This window comes from Myiozetetes cayanensis, unplaced genomic scaffold, assembly GCF_022539395.1.
Source record: "Myiozetetes cayanensis isolate MyiCay16 unplaced genomic scaffold, myiCay2020 scf5-8, whole genome shotgun sequence".
NCBI lineage: Eukaryota > Metazoa > Chordata > Aves > Passeriformes > Tyrannidae > Myiozetetes > Myiozetetes cayanensis.
In genome coordinates, this window is record NW_026087742.1 from 43,771,829 (window position 1) to 43,791,830 (window position 20,002).

Consider the following 20,002-nt stretch of genomic DNA (forward strand, 5'->3'; position numbering starts at 1 on the left):
CCTAGTGTTTCTGAGTGGCATCCAGTCACTCAGCCCAGGGAGTCTCCTTCACCAGACCTGTCATTCAGACCTCTTGCTCTGGTGATTCTTGGTCTCTGCAGGATCCAGTTTTTCCCTGCAGGCAATTGTGTTTTTTCTTGACCACATTTGACTCCGAAATCTTTGGGAATGAGATTGGTGTCTTTGTATTTGCAAAGCACCCAGTTCACCTTTATAGTGCCATATAAATGCTTACCCTATCCTAATTATAGTAGCCAGTGGATTAGACACGCTGTGCTGTTCTCAGGGAGGAAGCAGACAGATTTCTGTGCATCACACAGAGGAAAGCGACAGACTGTGTTTGCTTGCTAATTAAAACATTTCACTGACTTTAGCTTGAGTAATATAAAACTGCCTTGAATAGTCTAAATGTGCCTCTGTGAAGATTTCAGATAAGATCTCTTGCCAGAACTGAGAGAATACCCTGGTAACTGTGATGGTCAGAGCAGAGTGCTGGCTCGGAAGCATGGGAACAGAAAGTATGACCCTGTTTGTTCCCTTGTCTTCTGGAGTTTTAGGGACAAATATTCCCAGAAAACTCTTTGTGTCTTACAGGATGAAAAATCTCCATAGTTTTTCTGGATTTATTGTTGTAACAGGTTCAGAGACCCTTGGTCCTCCTTCTACTGAATTAGCACAGCACTGGCTGGACTAATGGTCACCCCTATCCTGAACCAGGGGAGTTCCTACAGGGCCACAGTGTGTTAATCCCATGTAGCACTCAACTGTCTCTTTGACTGTCTTTTTCTCATAATTATGCAACTGCGTTAAGTATGGATCAGCCTTGTCCCCCACTGTTTTATACCCAGGCTCACCAGAACCAAAGTAAATGAGTATCAAGTACATTTATTCAAGTTGTACTTTAATAATTTACTGTAAAGGTGAAAAGCATCAAAATAATCTGTATTGACATCAGGTCTCTGGTCATTGCCTGTCCATTCAGAGCTGGAGCGGGTTGCCCACAGAGGCTGCAGAGCCTCCATGTGTGGAGATTTGCAAAATCTGACTGGACATGGTCCTGGGCAACCTGCTGTTGGTGACCCTGCTTGAGCAGAGGTTTGCACTAGATCACATCAAGAGGTCTCTTCCTCTACTACTGAGACTCAGTAAGGCAAGCCCTACCAGACTGGTATCACCTACAATCCCTATGTTCCTCCCAGGCAGCAAAGAAATCTCCTACATGGGATGCAAAGCCCTTTGTCTGAAATCAGACAAAGGGTGGGGGGAGGAGGACCCCTTTTTCATCCTGTAATGAAAGTTTAGCTGGAGAATTGTTCTTTTCCTAGCCTTATTCTCCTATTCACAGTTTTGATCACTAACACTTGGGAATCCAGAGTACAACAAGCTGAATTTATTCATAGTCCGAGCACTATGAAAGCACCCTCTGAGGCAGTTTCCTCTCACACTGCCACACCATTGAAGGCAGCCCTGACCTTCGGGGACCACCCTCTTCAGGAATGGAGGGTTATTCAGCCTGCATCCTGTTTGAGAACCACACGCCCCTCCTGAGTACTGGCTCACTGCTGTTTCAGAGTGTTCCCACTGTGGAGTGGCGCTCCTGAAGTGACTGGTTGTGAGAGTGTGACCCCCTCTTCCTGGTCCTGGCTCAGAACTGAGCTCCCTTTGGGTCTACACAGCTAAAGCAAGACTGAACCCACAAACCTGCAAGCAGAGGTGTCAGCAACTTGACTGGTTTCAGAAGGAAAACACACCCTTGGGGTATAGCCTTGCATATCATAGCTAAATACACGTAGGAAGCAGTGATCTGGCTCCCTCTAATCCTTATTCAAGATAATGCCTTTGAAGTCCGTGTATGCTGCAGGCAGGGCCAGCTTGGCATTTTTGCCAAATCGGTGAAGCGTTTTGACATCAACTGCTTTCCTTTTCCCCAAAACAACAACTGGCTCTTGTTCTGCTTATTTTAATCCTGAAAAAAAACTTCATCCCATTTCCGTCTCGCTCTGCATTACTATGAGAGAACACCATTGCCACCACGGTTTCTCTGATGCATGAATACGCAGGCTCATTGCATACAAATCTCCCTTTTCTCAGTGCCCAGCCCCCTTGATTTGGGAGCAGCGTCTGCGCTGCGTTTCACACTGATTCCGGTGAGAGACTGCAGAAAGAGTGAGCAGGTTGCAGAACAGAGAACAGACTGTGCTTGCCATTCTTCATGCCGGGGAGAGTCAAACCAGTCCTTCCTCACAGGGAATAAGGCTAGAAAAGATCTAGTTTAGGTTGTACCTCTTACTATGGCAGAATTTTGTCTAATAGTGCCAGTACATACATGCCACACATTTTGCCTTGGGAGTTTGGTCCAGTGTTTTATGCTTGTTGGAGGTTTTGACTTGGGGCTATCCTGTGTCCAGATATGCTAAGTGTTTTCTTTTTATGCCCAGAAAAATTGCCTGCAGAGATGTTTGAGTATTGTCTGGACTGGAGCTTGGATAGGAAGGCTACGCATGTGGAAAACATGGACATATCCCCAGGACCTATACTGACCTATTGTACAATCTGCGTGCAGGAAACCAGACCAGGAAGCACTGATCTTATTCTATGAACGGGATATAATTACTTGGTGAATACACAGTAATTTCACAGTGTCACAAAAGTGTGAGATTTACCTCATATAAACAACATATCTGATTACAGAATCAGAGGAGTAATGGATTCACTGCTCAGCCACTACAGAGCATGACAGAAGCAGTCAACAACATTGAAACTGGGATCCTGAGGACACACAACAGGAACTGTTGATGCCAAGGGTATTAGACACCAACATTGCCGTAGTATCTTGGGTCCTGCTTTGAGTTGTACTTAATCCTTTGTGGTACGGCACAGCCCTCCTGGGCCTCTACCTTCTCATTCTTCCCCACTTATTTTTTCCCCACTAAGTACCAAACATGCTTTGAGGGACATCCAGCCCTATGCTGGCTGCAGGACGTGACACACTCATGCTTATCTTAAGCATCCTGAGGTGCTGCAGCTGCCATGTGCACTGCAGGTACAGGGTGGCAGAGCACTGGGATGAAGAGCAGGGGGAAATCAAAAGATACAAAGTCAGATACACAGGAGAAGTGTTTAATTTTGGGGAGCAGTACTTCCCTCCTTGGATTCCACCACTCCTCGCAGTCATGCTTTTATACTGAGGCACAGCTGTTTGCACGACCACAGGATGACCTAGAGAAAGGGAAATTCCATACTAAATAATGTTTTGGGTTTTGCCTGGGTTGTTTTTGCTTCAGCCAACAATCAGTTGTGCTGGTTTCATTGAAGCTGCCATTTGACTGCCTCTGAGCAGAAAGGATCAGCAGGGCCAAATGTCCCTTAGACCAGTGCTGTGCTGAAGAGCACAGCCAAGGTGGCACAGTAGCAGCAGGGATACCTGTCCAGCTTCTTCATTCCTCTCCACCACGTCACCGTAACCCCGTCATCCTCTCCACTGACACTTGGGAATGTTGTGCAGTGCCATGGGTGGCTGCTCGGTGAACTGCCCCAGGGAACCAATCCAGCTGAACAATAATCTGTTGGAATAAAACCAGAAGGGACCATTTTAAGTACCATCCCTTCCTTGGTGGGATCCACGGTACAGGCGGAGAGGAGCAACCAGGGGATGGCTTGGCTAACCTCACTTCTGCCAAAGAAGGCCCCCACGACCCTCAGCCTTTGGTGTGTGAAACCATGGCCTGAACATGGGTACCTTCCTCGTGCCTAAACTAACTGTATTCTCTTATTTTGTTTCTGAGGACAATCTTCCAGTCTGAAGGGAAGGGCGATAATGTTTCTTGAAAATTCACATTGTTTTGTTAGCAAATACACTCATGTTTGACACAACATCCACGATGTCTGCCAGATCAGCAGGGTTTTCCTTCTCTGCTCTGGCTCTTTTCCTCCTTTCTTTTTTCTTTTTTTTTTCCTTTTCCACTACCCTCTTAATTTAGACTGAACTCTCCTGTAACAGCAAGTCAGTGACTTGCTTTGGGCAAAACAATTTGTACACTAGATTTATTGTCTTCCTGCTTGAATGTCCATCTTGTAATATCTTCCTCATCCAAGCCCATCCAAGTTTTTCTCTCTTTTTTCCTCTTTACTTCAAGCTTAGTGTTTTGAAGGAAGTTGATCAAACTGAGCATTCTTGTGAATTTGAGCTGGCTTGCCAAGAATGTAAGTGATTCATCACCGTGTAAGGAAAAATGCTGGCAATAAAACATTTTTCCCCACTACCCTTTTTTTAAATGCAAAATACTGTTACTGCTCAAAACAAGCAGATTATTTTACTCGGTACAATGTTACCCTATTAATTGTACAACAACCAGAATTCTTAAAATACCTTTAAGCTCTATTCTTAGAAGAAGGAAATATTACCAGCAGAGGCCTTGAAAGCAATGAGATGTGAATTACAAGCACTAGTAAAGCACAATGACATGGTAACTTGCCTCATATCCTTCATATTGTTACCTTACCCTCAGCAGGACCAAATTCCAGCAGTTTTTCCTTTGCACTTTGTGTCATGGATATTTAAAGAACCCCTTGGGAAATGCAAAATAATTTCAGAGGGGAAAGGTATTACTTACTTGCCTGGGGACAGTGCAGGGGCTGAATCATCTAAGTAGTGAGGAGAGTTTAATATCCCAGTTTGTCCCCTAAGAAGGTGCTGGTGTGGCTGGACAGGTGCATGCCTTGGCTCAAACTCCCTGGGGGCCTGCCATGGCCACATTCCCTGTGCCAGGACACCTCAACTGCACTGTGCCTGTCTCACCCCTCTCCTGCTACAGGGCTCCAGCAAGTGAAGGTTTTCACACATCTGTCAAGCAGAGAGCCTGGCGTTCTGCACACTCCTCCCTAAGAAGTCAGAGGGCTTGTTTATAATTTGGCAACAATCAAAAAAAAAAGTTAGTTTGGGATTAGATATGCATTGTTACACTCAGGAAAGCAGGATTCATATTTTCTGGAAGTCTTCTTTTAAAAGCTATGACAGTAGCAAAAGACTGTGCTGCTGTTTGTCACAGCTTTGGCTTTGCTCCTGGCTGGGCCAGGAAATAGCGTGCACAAAACATAATTCCCACATTTCATTAATGTCCCGCAGCCTTCCTTATGCTCCATCCGTGACACACAGGTAGGACCTATAACACTTGCACCTGACATTTTTCAATCTTGCCAAGGACCAGCTGCTTTCAAGCATCTTTTACCATCTATTATCTCTGCTAGCTAGCCTTCAGTAAAGCCTCTCACAATCCTGGTGGTTGGGGTTATGGGATTGCTGTCCCAGCAAGAAGTCAGGACTCATTGAAGCAGCCTCAAGAAACTGTAAAATCCCCCACAGTTCACCTGTCAGCGTGTGTACAGAGCTGACTGAGCCCTACAACTCACAATCTGCAGAGCAGGACGAGGATGAGCTGCAGAGCTCCCAGAAGCAGGTGCACAGCCCATTCTTGGTGGTTTTCCACTACTGACACCACCAAAAATTACCAACTTAAGAAAAGAGGCTCTAAGAGTGTGAGATGAAAAAGCATTCATTAAAATCCAGGCATCCCTGAGTTTCAAATGGACTGAGAACTTCTCCATGAGTGACCAAATGATTTCATGTGCCATGTAAACATATAATGAAAACCATGTAATGCCTCCATACACCAAGTCATTTGTGTCCACTGGCCATATTTTCAAAGAAGAACTACAGCTATGTTAACACAAACACACAAATCTTCCTGCTTTGTTTGCAGCCCAAGGTGGATGGACACTCACGAATCTCTCATTCTGACTAGTCTTCATGGCTTCTGATCAGGAGCCAATTAATTACTTCTACAGTGTATCATTTCATCTTTAGTCTAAAATCCTTTCTGAATCTCTTTCTGAAAGCACGGTTGAAGCATGTTTGAGCAGCAGCTCCATATTTTTTTGGGTAAAGCCAAGTCTGAAAGAAGCGATCAGCAGTCAGACTGCTGAACTTCAACAGCATTTTAAGATTTAGCCCATACATCAGACTCTGTATGTAGAAGTAACTGTGCCCTGTCTTCGTAATATTTCACTTTAATATTTTCAAACCTTCATGCTTAGTAATCACTTGTCTCTAACAAGCAGGGAATCTATCCATACCTCTAGGAATAGAATTTTTACACTTCTTGTGCTTGAGACTTTCACTTCCTTTCATATAATGGGGTCTCTTTCTCTAGTATTTATTTCCTAGAAAAATCTGAGATCTCTTTTTAAAGACAACTTTGAGTCATTATCACTCCTTATCTTTTAAAATTCTCAACACTTGCACTAAATTTGTATATCAGCTGGTAATTACTATGCCTTTACATTCCTCAAACCCCAAAAACTAGAGCTTATTTTATGTTGCTTCACATTGAACAAATCTAATTTAAGAGGTGTAGAAGTGCCATTTCTCCTGCTCTTCTATGCCATGAAGTTTTAGAGAAATGATTCTGAGTTATTCTCAGCTTTGTAAGAAGGGGAAAAAAGCACAAAGTTAACTGTGAAGTAGTGTCAACCTAAGATTATGTTTTTCCTATAGACTTTTAAAATTGTTTCTTTCCTTTACCTTTCTTCATGTGCAAGAGTTTTCCCCCAGCAAGTCTGTGAGGCACTTATTTATACTTTTTGGAGTGCTGCACTTTCTTATACATCTTGTGAACACAAAGAGCGCTGCTCACAGCAATCTGAAATGTCACAGTCTGTCATGCTGTCACATAAATTGTCACATCATTCAGCTTGTCATTTGAAAGCATCGGGTTATGGACAGATGTTGTCTTCTGGCTCCAGCTGAACCACTGCAAGGAGGATGCCTTTTATTACTGTCCCCTCTGGCCCACTGATGTGCCAGCACAGCTGCTTGTGCGATCCCCTGCTCACCCACTGCCGGCAAGAGCAACAGGATTACTGTAAACTATTTAACTATGAAGCCTTTGCTAAGGTGTTTCATTGTAATCAGTCTATGGAGAGCTCACCGTGACCAGCTCTGCCAAGAGAGCTGACTGGGGAAGGAACAGCAAGACACGTAAAAGCATTGATTTCTTCCTGCCAGCACCCTGGCTGCTGAATGCACCTCTCCCCGAGTCCTTACAATCGCTGATCTACAACCCCCATGTGCTTTCATTGCTCTGCAGCAAGACTTCACACATTTGCAATAAAATGTCCCTTGAATTTCCCCAGCACCTTCTGCCATGTGCCAAATGGAATATAATACAGCTCTTAACTCTAGTCAAGCGGTACATAGAGAGATTAATCTTTCTTGGTCCCAGAAATAGGCATGCACAAATTTTCTATCAACTTTTCTTTCGAAGTTACTGTGACCTGGGGGGAGCCTAAGGGATTCCGCCTTACATTATGCCTGTTCAGGCATTACTCCTGCCACTACCATTAAGATTATGTCAGTGTTTCCACTAAACACTGTGTCTCCGAGGACGTTATGGTAACCAAGCTGTCAGAATTCATTCTGGACTCAAACATCACATATTGTAAACTCCTAGCGATGGACATTTCCTTTCTGTAAAAAAACCTGTTAGAGTTAATCAATATTGCAATATATATAACATAGCATTCTGAAAACAATTTGGTTTTATACTAAACTATTCAAGATGTTGCAGGTAATTTATTGCAGCCAGAACATTTTGGTCATATGTGGCCACTTAGAAGAAAAAAAAAAAGAAAGAAAAAAAAGACAAATTTAGAGCCACAAAGGACACTTCTGTGAGGCAGCTGAGCTGTCTCAGGGTGCTGAGGCTTTGCTTTGTGCTTGACAAGGCTTGCCACATGGAACTACTTATTTTGGAGAAAAGTTTTGCTTGATTCTTTATGATGATGCTTCTGGAGGCAGGACACAGGTTAATGGCTTACACGACATCAGCCTTTGTTATGAAGGATAGGCACTGCTCTCGTAAACTTTCTGCAGGACTCTGTGAGCCCCAGAAGGAAGCCAGAAAAAACATGCCTCTCACTGTGGCTGCCCAGAGAGGATTTACTTGTCAACAGTTCTCTCGTCATTAGAGAATCAGTGTGAAATGCCACAGACATGGGAGGTTTTTTTTGTGTTAAGATCTATCATACTGGGGCAGAAAACAAAAGGAAATACCTGTTCTGAGTGTGCAGGATGCACCTCTATTCACCTACTATTTTCAATAGGAACAGTGTGTGCCACAGACTGAAAACTCTTAAAGATGTATGGAAAGCTGAAGAGAACCACAGCCAGAGAGCTGTGTGTAAAATATATGCACTTTGGTACACTCAATTGGATATCTTGGAATCTTCTACTTTAGGAGACAAAGCTTAAGTATTTTAATATTATTCTTCCATGGGAAGGGAAAAAGATATTTGGGGGAAGAATCTGAAATAACCATCAACCTAATCTGCTAACACTTATTCATGGAAATATTCCCACCAAGGCATGAGCAGGACTATGTCTATTAGATGGAGGCACTCGCCCCCTTCTCAGACTTCTGTGTCGTGTTCAAGCATAGGATCACATTAATCCAGGAAGCAGGAAGGGAAGGAATTTGTTTGCACAGGAAACGTGGAAGACAATATTAAGGGCATCTCTTCCAGATGATGATGTTGCACGGGGACACACTGCCTTTGCCCTGCAGGGCATTTGGACAATACTGCTGTTGCCCTCAGAGCAGCTGGGGCAGGGGCTGCAGGTCAGGCAGCCTCTGTGTTACCCAGGGAAAATGCGTTTACTCAACAGGTGGCAGCAGTCCCTGCAAGCAGGGAAAGCACCAGCAATGAAAGTAACCTTCACACTGGGTTGGTTTCTCATGACTGCTTCCAGTACTGGAGCTGCCCCAGTGAAGGAAAACCAGGAAACAGAGCTACCAGGGAGCATCGGCAGGGGCCCACACTGCCAACCTATCTGCAGTGAATTACGGGCTGACCAGCTGCTGATGCTGGTTGTCCTCTCTATAAAACACATCTCAAACACAATTTTTAAAATTTCCACTTGCTGAAATGACAACCCATTTGTTCCTCCCTTACAGTGCACGAACGTTTCTGTACTGAGGTAATATCATACAAACAGTAGGGGGGAAATCAGGAATCTATGGTAGAATATTACCCAAGTTATAAATGCAGTTTATTACTCTATTGTGTGTCTACAGTTTCTGGAACATTGTAGCAGATGTATTTTATAGAGAAATGACAACATGTTTTAATGAAATCCAGGTTTAGATTCTGGCAACATTTCTTCCTTAATTTTATATTTTGTAACTGAGTCTACAACTCCACCAGGAAAAATCAATAGAATATTTAGTACACTTCACCATCTCACCTTCATAGGTATTTGTACAGAGAAGAAAATAAATTTACGTGACAGACCAGGAGTTACTTTTTCTTTACTTGAAACTGAACTCTGTTTTCCTCTGCTGACACCTACAAGTTCCAGCTTGTTCTGGTCTCTTCCAGGTGAAATTCAAGCAGTCATTACATTTTTCGCTGGATCTCTCTTGCATAACACATACTTGTTGTGTTGCACTGGATTGGCCTGAAGTGCTGTGGCTCTCCAGCTCCCTAATCACACTGCTCAGGGGAGGTGAACAGGGTCACACCCTGCATCCCTTATCGCTGCCCACTGCGGGGAGTAGTGCTCTAAGTTAAAAATAGGAAGAGCCCCACTGTCCCCAGCTCCTGTGCCCAGGCCTGCCGCAGAGCTCACAGACTGTGGACATCCTTCTGAATCCCTCACATGCCCAGGTGGACAATGTAAGTCTCAGCTGACTACAGAGAAATCACAGGGGCTTTTTTAAAAAACGATGACAGTTCAATCAAGTGTATTTGCTTTATGAGAATATTTCTGACACAGGAGTAAGCATCCCTGCCAAATTTTATTTCTTCCTCAAAAGCATGTGGATGCTGCAGGTTTTCTGACAAACTGCTGTAGGTATTTAAAATTAACAACAGAAATATGAATTGATAATGTTCATCTGCCTAATATGTTATTCTTGGAATATTTTTTTCTTAAACTGAAAAAAAAGCATCCTGAGGATGCTCTTTCAGGAAACACCTGATGTGGAATAGTTCCAGTCGAATGGCAGAATCATAAAATTTGGCAACAGCACAAACAACTTTCAACTTTAATCAAGGTCTTACACTGTAGGAGGCAGCTTGTTTACAAGGCACAGCAGTGGCTCTGCCTTGCATACACCACCTGTGTCCCTGGAGTGTGCACAAGGCTGCACAGACTGACCAGTGCTACTGTCATGTTAACAGTTAAAGCATTTGGTGAGACTGCATAACAGCAAGTGATCTTCAAAGCATTTTTATTAACTTGTGGTCCTTCTGATGACTTTACAAAAAAAAAAAAAAAAAGAAAAAAGAAAAAAGAAAGAAACATGTATGTAATTTATATACAAGTATACATTCCTCCCAGGCAGCCAAGTCTTGGTGGTCCTGAATTAGGATACCTTCTTGGGGTGTCTCTGCATGCTTTACACACGCAGTGACAGAGTCCTTTTCTGCATCCCAAAGGAACAGCCCATTCCAGCCAGTCTGTACCACACTGACTCACTCACCTGCTGGCTCAGGTGCAAGTTGAATAGGATCACAGAAGCCCAAGAGTTATGGTGCATTTTGTGAGCCCAAATCATCTAAATTCAAAACAGGACAGTGAACAAAAACTGACGATTAAATGAAAACAGTGCCATTTTCTAGCAGCACTACAGACTTCTTGAAATTCACACTAACTTTGGTACAAAACACAGGAAATTAAAACACTGTAGTGAAATCTACTGCACACAGAGCACTCTGAACCTAAAACAAACCTGTGATGTTACCATGACACACCAGTGATCGTATTTACAAAGAAATTGTGCCCATGTTCTTTCCTCCACCAGTTAAAGTTGGTTTGCAGTAGAAGCTCTATCAAATTTGAGACTTTGCTCACTCAGTTTATTGCAAAGGTGCTCAAAGTCGATTGTGTTGTTGCCAGAACAGGATAGTTGAACATTCTGTAATCAAGATAAAGACCAAGTCCTCTGTCAAACAGGCTTCATGACATACTTGTATAACCATGAAAAACTGAGGAGCTGTATGTCATCCTGCTTAGAAAGAACTCACAAATGTAGCCAATAAGCCAGAAGTTCTGGTAGCCCTGGGAACCTGGAAATAGAGTGCTGCAGAGGCTGAGGACAATTCATCTCCTTTGAACTTGCAGTCTTTTGGTCTTTTTCACACCACTTTTGGGTCTGAAATGTTTGGAGCTCCTTGTTCTGGTCATCTGTTACAATTTTTCTATTTCCTTGGAGGTTTGCTTCAATGGTTGATATCCCAGACTCAGCTGTGCCATTCCTTTATGTATCTTCCCAAGGACATTTTTTATTTGCTATCATCTTTCTGTTTTCAGTCATCCCATTATCATCCCATTGGTTTTAAGTCATCCCATATCAACTGCTCCTTTTGTTTTTCCCTCTCAATCGCAATTTACTTATGGTGTTTCATGGGCCAGTGGGGTACTTGACCCACAGTGCTCTTCACTAAATGGCTGTGTCAGCTTTGCCCAGTCCCATACCCTAATTGCACCAACATGACATCTCACCCATACCTGTCCTAGATGCTCCAACAAACAATTAACAGTTTGCTATTTAAATAACCACTTCCACAAGAACATGTGTTAACAATTCTTAAAGAGGCAATTCACACTTCTGAACCACTTGTCTCAGTGCTCTACGGGCATTCATATCTGAAAACGTTTGAGTCATATTTTGGGTGTCTCCTTCACAACAACAAAGGCTGGAGACTTGCTCCCAGACACAGTCTAACTCTGCCTCACTACCTCAGTGAAGGGCTTTCATTTTCCCTATAGCATACACTACATATGTGTTTGCACACATACACACTGTTTGCACAGAACACAGCGACCCTAAAAAGCAGAGGGGAGCCCTCAGCCCCCGAAACGTAGGGAAATGTGAAGGGAGAGTGAAGCAATGAGCCATCGCACTGTCACCAAAGGGACATACCCTATTCCCTTCCTATTCTCTCCCTCCACCTCCCAGCTGCTCCTGGGCATGCACTTCCCACTGCTCACCTTACGCCAGGTGTAGCAATTGTGGAATCAGTTTAGAAAGTGTCAAGTGCAAGACACTGACAGAAAATCAGCCCCTCAATGGAAAGTTTTACGTTAAATTATAGAACGTAACTTACTCTTGGAAGCACCTAGTGAGGGCACACCTGGCAGAAGGGAGGGGAAAAGCCCTCACGTGATTGAGAGTAAGGGCAGGCAGTGGTAGCTAAATCCCCTGCCTTTGGCAAAAACAAGCAGTTGGACTAACTTAGGTACACTTGGGACTTTGGCCTAAGCTGGTGGGAATCCAGTTTATGGTGTTATGCCTTGTTTAACCAAATGGACCCTCCCCAGTAAACCCCGCACCTCACAGTCCAGGTTATGGTTCACATAACTGCATTTTCATTTCCAAATAATTTTCAACCTTCTTTCCCAAATATGTAACATGAGAAGCCAAGATTTTAGACTAAAAATAAACTGTGATTGTTAATACAGTTCGTGAATAATAAATTAATTAATGCTTAAATTTACTTAAAACTCAATCCCACTAGGATCATTTTTCACATAAATAAAGCACTCCAAAAGTTCTAGCAGAAGGAAATACTCAGATTCAGAGCAGAACTGTGTTTTATTTGTTACAGCTGTTCGTTTATGATACCTGATTCTAGACACAAATTCCTTTGTTTTAGAAATGGTGGTTCATACACTTACCCAAAATGTGTATTATCAGCACAGGTATAATTAATTTTAGCAGCGTAGTAAACTGTGTTGTTGCCTGGGAAATCAAATCCTGCAAAAAGATGGCAAGGCTGAGTCATTCCCTTTGGTAACTCTATAACTTAATGTAGAGTAAAAACTATGCAACCCTATCCAGACTGCTATAAAAGGAAGTCAGTAAAATCTGAGGGTGAACTCTAGTAGGTTGTTGGTTCTTTTGTCTTATATTAGGTGAGCTATAAGTTCACATTTTAAATAAAATGCAGTTTGTTATATTAGGGTGAACTGCAAGAGCTTTTTTTTAATATATAGTATGGACTCATAACCCTTTTTCTTCTTTATAATGTACACAAGACACTTCATATTGGAATATAGTTTTATAACATTTTTCTCCTCTACCTATTTTTTTAATAAATAATACACTTGAAACATTTATCTGTGGTGTTTGGAAATGTGAAATCAAACCTTAGCGCACAGGTTGCTTTGAAGTTACAACACCTTAACAAACACCTGTCTTTTTTCGTGGTGCAGAACTTATTGTATTTATTTCTGACGCTAGACTTGTACTTGGGAAAGGAGCCCCTTAAACCTCCTGACTGTGAGGAGCACATTGCACCTGGGGACCCCGAGACACGGCTTCAGCGGCACACAGCTCTGTGCTGCAGCCTGCTGAAAGCACCAACAGAGCACTGAGAGCAGTGCAGGAACACTGCAACAATGCAGCATCAAATACAGCCGAATGGGATGGTTGAGGGACGGGAAAATGTGTCATACAAGGACAGGCTGAGAGAGCTGAGAGCCTGGAGACAGATATCTCGCTGTGTAAGAACATCTGGTGGGAAGGAGCAAAGAAATGACAGCCAGGCTTCTCAGCGATACCCCATCACAGAACCAGAGGCAACGAATGGGCCTATGCTGACATGCTACAAATTTAATTTAAACATCATAAGGAAAACAAATTAACTTTTTTTTTTTTTTTTTTTTTTTAACTGTGAGGGTGACTGAGCACAGGAGCAGGTTGCCTAGAGGTCTCCATCCTTGGGCACACTCAGAATCCACTCAGACCTGGCTGTGAGCAACCAGCCCTTGCTGATCCTGCTTTGAGCGGGAGTTTGGATCAGGCAGCCTCCTCTAGAGCTCCCTTCCAGCCTCAGCAAATCCCTGAGTCCCTGATATTTGCTCATTTTGCACCTGTAAGCATATACACTCCTGCATAATTTTACAGCAAAACTTAATTTTGCTTCACCCTCGAAATGAGAAATAATTTCCCAGCACCCGAGGAAATAATCTAAGTGTAAATCCTGTGAAGCAAACAAACAAACAAACCCCTCTTCCCCCCGTTCTGAGTAACAAACGACTTTCCACATTTAAAAAGAAGCTACCGCATCAGAAACGCGTATTTTGTGGTGGGTTTTTTTTTTTCATATATACTATATATTCCCATTTATTTGGTGAAATACATTCTAGATATGACCTACCCCTAATTTAGTTCATTCGAGTGGTACTTCCCTCACGCACAGGGCGGGGCGCCAGCACTGAGGGCGGCGCCCCACGGGGCCGCCCCGCCCTCCCCGCTCTCGCGAGATGGGCGGTGCGCGGCGGGACATCCGGGAGCGCCGGGACAAGATGGCGGTGGAGTCGCGGGTGACGCAGGAGGAGATCAAGAAGGAGCCCGAGAAGCCGATCGACCGCGAGAAGGTGGCCGGGATGGGCGGCGGTGGTGCCGCGCCGCCTCTCCGGGCGCGGCGGGGCGGACACCGGCGGTGGGGCGAGGGGGGGAGTGGTGAGGGTCTGGCGACGCCGTGAGGCCGCGGGACGCCGGGGTGGGGAGGGGAGGGCGTGGCGAGCGGTCCCTCATCCTGGTGCCCATCCCCATCCCCTGGCCCCTCATCCTGGTGCCCATCCCCATCTCCATCCCCTTGGCCCCTCACGCCCGCCTCGCCCCGCAGACGTGCCCGCTGCTGCTTCGCGTGTTCACGACCAACAATGGGCGGCACCACCGCATGGACGAGTTCTCCCGCGGCAACGTGCCCTCCAGCGAGCTGCAGATCTACACCTGGTGAGTGACCCCCCCGATCCGCACCCGGCGAGGGGAGCGGGGCCTCGGCTGGATGGTGCCCGGGTGGCAGAGGGCGTTGGGTGGGCACTGGTCGGAGAAGGAAGCGCTGGGGACGGTTTTGCCGGCGCTGGATAGAGCCGTTCTGGCTGTGCCTGAGAGGGGCACCCCTGGGAGCACGGCTGGGGCTGAACGCTCATTGCTGCACACTGAGACTTAGCGTGGCTGAATTGCCCAGTCCCAGGTGCACGGGATCGGTGGCTTGTGCTGTGGCCTTGGTTATCACAACGAATCCGTTCAGTGCAGGGGTTCTCCCGCAGTGGTTAAATTTTGTTCCAACAGCCCTGTTTTTCCAGTACAAGTAGTTGTCCCAGAAGGCTTGAACTGTTGTGTGAATGGCTTGTTGGTTTAACTCTCGAAAGCAGAGTAATGTGTTTATTTTTGCATGGTCAGGTAGCAGCGCTTTAACAGAGAGCTGCTTTTTATTACTTTCAAATTTATTTTGGAGAACTGCTTTACTCTCTGTTTGCAAACATGTTAGGTTTTGTTTGTAGTGTTTTGAAGAACGCGTTTGAAAATCAATTATGCTCATTTTTAAACTTTCTTTTTCCTTAATGGTATCTGGCACGGTTGTAGCTTGTGCATCGTGTAGTTGAATAAATCCATTTTTGTGGCTACCAAAGCATACAGTTCTAATTTACTTCTAAGTGGGATTTATGGACTCTGTCCAGACTGTTGGTGGTGTCTGAGCTGTTTGCCATCTGCAGAAGTTAAAATGGGCATTGTCTGTCAACACACTGCCCCTTGGTTGTCTGAAGCTCGGAGTGACTGTACAGTCTGTATAATTACAGATGCTTTAGTTGTGATGATTAAGTCCTTTTGTACTTGAAATTCTAGAAATGAGCTTTAGCCCTGCTCTGGTTGAAAGCTGGGAAAAGGAGTGCTGCCTGCTAGGACAGAAATGGAAAACTGTTAATTTCTTTCTGCTTTTACATTTCCACTAGTATTCAATAAACTATTTGAATATGCATGTTAACTTAGGTGAGGAGACTCTTAGACTCTGCCTTGTATAAATGCATTAATGCTTTACAAAAAATAAATAGACTCCTGCTGTTTAAATGGTAGCTCTTCTTAGAGACCTGGAAAAGCAGATGATGAAATGTGTACAGAGGTGAAGGGGTTTGCCTTAATACCATGGTAAATCAGACAGTAGGTAGAAGCTACATTTGTGTTAGGCTGTGTTGTACAGTAAGTGGCGAATTATCACAGGTGTTATAACCAATAACTAGAGTGACTTTGTGTGACTTGATTGTTTGATCAAAAAGTGGTGTTTGTCCTGTGGTGCAGTTGTGAAATCAGAGGCTCCCAGTGATGTGTCGGATCTGACTTTCAGGTAGGGATATAGAGTGTGCAAAGGCAAGGAAACATATGGTTAAGTTGTTGCAATGCTTTGATTCCATCTTAAATGTTGGGAAGCTTTTTTTACTGTTGCTTTTGAGAACATGAAGCACTTTAGTTTGTTTGTTCAATCTAGGATGGATGCAACTCTGAAAGAGCTGACCAGCTTAGTGAAAGAAGTTTACCCAGAAGCACGGAAGAAGGGCACACACTTCAATTTTGCAATTGTTTTTACAGATCTCAAGAGGCCTGGCTATAGGTAAATGGCATTTCTTCTCTGGCTTACTACTAGACTTTGGGCACCAAAGCAGTAAATTATTATTCATTAGCACTGATTTTAAAGTTCAGAACCCATATACCAGACTTTTGAAGTTCTATATGATGACCACTGCAAACCCTAAATTGTGCTTGGTGACCGTCCCTATTAATGTCTTCCCAAAACAAAGGCTCTGTGTGCATGAAGGCCTTGGTTGCTGTAGTGGCAACCAGCCGGAACACAAACCTTCAGCTGGAGGTAATGCTTTGTTCCTGGTAGGTCTTGCACCTGAGTTATAGCAATGATCTTGTTGCAGGTATCTCTCTTCCAAAATGGCATGAGCTAACCTTTGCCAGCATCCAGTGGATATACCCTGCTCTGGAATCTGTGGAGTCTTGTGCTGTGTCTGTTTGGAAAGGGGCAAGGGGTTCTTGCTAGTATTATAACAGGGTAAAAGATTCCCCCATCCTCTTCCCTGTCAGAAAGAGCATTTGCTGTAGCTTTTCTTGGTGCACCTGGTTCTGCAGAGAAAAAACCCAGCATCTTGTGTACACAGTCAATGCTACCTGGGGTGCAGAGGATGGCGTGAGAAGGGGGTTGTGAGCCAATACTCTTCCTGTTTTGGAGAAACCGGCCACTGATCACTAACTTGCATTTCCTCTGCTGCTCACAGGGTGAAGGAGATCGGCAGCACCATGTCGGGCAGGAAGGGAACAGATGATTCCATGACACTGCAGTCTCAGAAATTCCAAATAGGAGACTACTTGGATATAGCCATCACTCCTCCGAATCGCGCACCGCCCCCATCAAGCCGCATGAGACCTTACTAAACTACTGCTTCTTTGTATGATTACACATTCTCTTTATTCCTACTTGCTGTTCTAAAGCAGGCTTATTTTTTTGCTTTTGTTGCTAAGCACCTGAAAACAAAGCAGAGCACCAGAAAGGAAAGTTAACTCTTAAACCTTTAGTTTATTGTTTAGTAGAAACCCTTATTTTTAGCAGGGCCATCATCCTATCCCTGATTGTTGCAGTTTGAATAGCAAGTTAGTGTGTCCAGTGTTTCAAGGCTTCCATAAAATATGACCAGGAGGATTACAGGTGTTCTGTAATTCTGTCTTGTTTGGAATAAAGATTGATGTTATTAATCTTTTTATAGTGTGGTCGTGTATGGAGGTTCAAGGGTCTGTGTTAAAAGTTACTACTGAAGCTGGGGGTTGTTGAGAGTTTTTAGCAGTCAGCTTTTAGAATCTGAAAAATGGAGGGGGGGTAGCTCAGAGGTCTCAGTTGTCCATGGGCAAACTGGGCTGTGGGTCTGTGTGGTGTTGCCTGGTACCTTCGTAGAGGAGCAGGATGAAGAAGCGGCATTTCACGGCAAAACAGTGCAGCACCAGGAGGATGGGGCCTGTGGCTTCTTAGCTTGGTGCTTGTCAGCTTCTTCTGTCACTGCAGGAGGAGATGTTGAGACACACGGGTGCCTCTGGTCTGTGGCTGACCAGGAGCATCCAGCTGGTCTGGGCAGAGCCCAGCACTTGGTTCCTGCACACTGAGCCCCTGTGTGCTCAAAGAAAGGCCAGAGCAGGAGTAGAAGCCGTAGTTGCTCCGTAGAGCCTTTACCTTCCTTACTTGAGGCCTGAGCAGAGGCTAAGACTGAAGTAAGTGTTCCTGTGTGCTGAGGACAAGGCATGCTTTGTGTCATGAGCTGGGATCTATAGGTTTGTTTGGTTTTTTTTCTCTCAGTCCCTCGGTGCAGTATAGCCTGGGGGTTTTAAGTTCAGTTCTGCCCATGGCTTACTCCTCTGTCCCCCTTCTCTGGCTTCTAAGTTGAGTTGTAGTTTCAGCCTTCATGAATGTCTGTCATTCAGAGAATCACCTGTGCCCAAGTCACTTTTCCCCTGAAGACTGAAAAGTGTTCCCCAATTTTTAAGAGAGCTCAAGAAAATACACTACAAATGGTGCTTATAGAGGACTGCACCTGGAAGTGGCAGTGGAGCTGATCTAATGTTCCCAGAGTTGGGATGGATGGGATGGTTTGCCAGGATGCAGTCAGCTCTGGTGTGAGGGAGGTGCTCCACGATACTGCTGCTGTGAGGAACAGTTCAGTGACTTCTGTGTCACCCAGGGGCAGGCTTGGTCACGTTTGGGACCCCTGCCCACCTGCCTGCTGCCTCAGCTGTCTGGTGTTTGGCACCTTACAGACCTGGACAGACAGAAGAGTGAACACTACTGCCAAGTGGCCTCACCAATTGCCACAGGGCATCCTCTGTCCTGCCAAGTGAGTGAGGTGAGCACTGCAGTAACTGGCACATAATTACAGAATTGTACAGCTCCTACCTAAGGCAAGGACAGACCTACCATTAGGGGTATGCAGGAATATGAACATTTCCTCATTTTTGGGTCCTGGTTTTTGCTTTAATTGCATTTCATAAAATGAAATGTAGTCATTATATAAGGCAACAGTGGCAAGTGAGCCTGTGTCAGTGATTCAGCTGCTCTGGGAGGCAGCTTGGCTTTGCTGCTAGAATGGGAGACATGGCCCAGTGAAGGCTTGTGCCTGCCCAGCTGGCAGAGAAAAAGAACACCTAATGGCCTTGTATGTGGTGGCCCATGAAGCAAATTCACCATGAAATGAACATGTAGAAGTGCCTTCAGTAGCAAATATTACAGCTTGACTGTTTAGGTGAGGAGTTCACCTTCCCTTGACTGCCATGAATCTATAAACTTCAGCTGATCTCCCCAGCTGCTTTGGGAAAACATCTTGGGGAATGAGATTTGCCCTCAAACACTTGCACTTCACACAGAAAGGTGATGCAAAAGTGGAGAGAGTTCAACTTTTTGTGCCTATTGTTATGAGAAAAGACACTTGAGAGCCCAGTGTAGTTCAGGTTAGGAGTTCCCTACATCACAATCCATTAGGCAATCCAGGCCAATGGCAGCAGCTGCGAAAGCAGACAGCACCAGGGCACAACCATCCAGATGGGGCAAGAAGTGAATGGGAAGTGAAAGCTGTCACCTGCTGAGCTCCTACTGCACAGGAGGGAATTCACTCACAGTAACAAGGTTGAGTTTGTCTCTCTCAAAGCTACTATAAAAATTGAAGGATATAAATCCCTAAAAAGAGCAAAATATGTAGAGTGTGGTTTGGGGAAATAAAAACATGATCTCAAAATTCATTAACAGTGAGCAATCCCGTATGCCCAGGAAGTGGTGTAGACAACATTACATCCGGATTTGTCAATCCATGTGATTTTCTTTGTATGCAGCAATTTGATGAGGAATTTTTGTCTTCATCAAGGCAGCTGGATCCTTTTTTTTTTTTTGAATGCTTAAAGCCGTAACAAACACAATTCTGTTTCATGTCTGCACTTTCACCAGTAACCACCCTTCCAAAGCTTTTTGTCTCCCAGCTGCATAAGACAAAGAACAGGGATGACAGCTTTCAAAAAAAAGGTCTCCTGGCTTTGACCTTTCTTAGCGGTAAATCCCATGAACAGCCGAGACAGCTCTTGCCTCCTGCCCAGGCCCTGGCAGGGATACCACACCTACC

At 44.5% G+C, this 20,002-nt stretch overlaps 1 protein-coding gene and 1 long non-coding RNA gene across 2 annotated transcripts; one reads left to right on the plus strand and one right to left on the minus strand.

Moving 5' to 3' along the window:
* Window positions 1-3,263: 3,263 nt before the first annotated feature.
* On the minus strand, window positions 3,264-14,267 carry LOC126649438 (uncharacterized). Its single transcript, XR_007631041.1, has 3 exons — window positions 14,224-14,267; window positions 12,740-12,818; window positions 3,264-3,563 (listed from the first exon to the last, which is right to left on the minus strand). It is a non-coding gene; the product is annotated as an uncharacterized LOC126649438 (long non-coding RNA).
* Window positions 14,268-14,324: 57 nt separating this feature from the next.
* On the plus strand, window positions 14,325-17,603 carry SAP18 (Sin3A associated protein 18). Its single transcript, XM_050333356.1, has 4 exons — window positions 14,325-14,443; window positions 14,695-14,804; window positions 16,336-16,458; window positions 17,129-17,603. The coding sequence occupies exons 1-4, from the start codon at window positions 14,330-14,332 to the stop codon at window positions 17,283-17,285; spliced, it is 504 nt and encodes a 167-aa protein (XP_050189313.1). The 5' UTR covers window positions 14,325-14,329; the 3' UTR covers window positions 17,286-17,603.
* The last annotated feature ends 2,399 nt before the right edge of the window (window positions 17,604-20,002 follow it).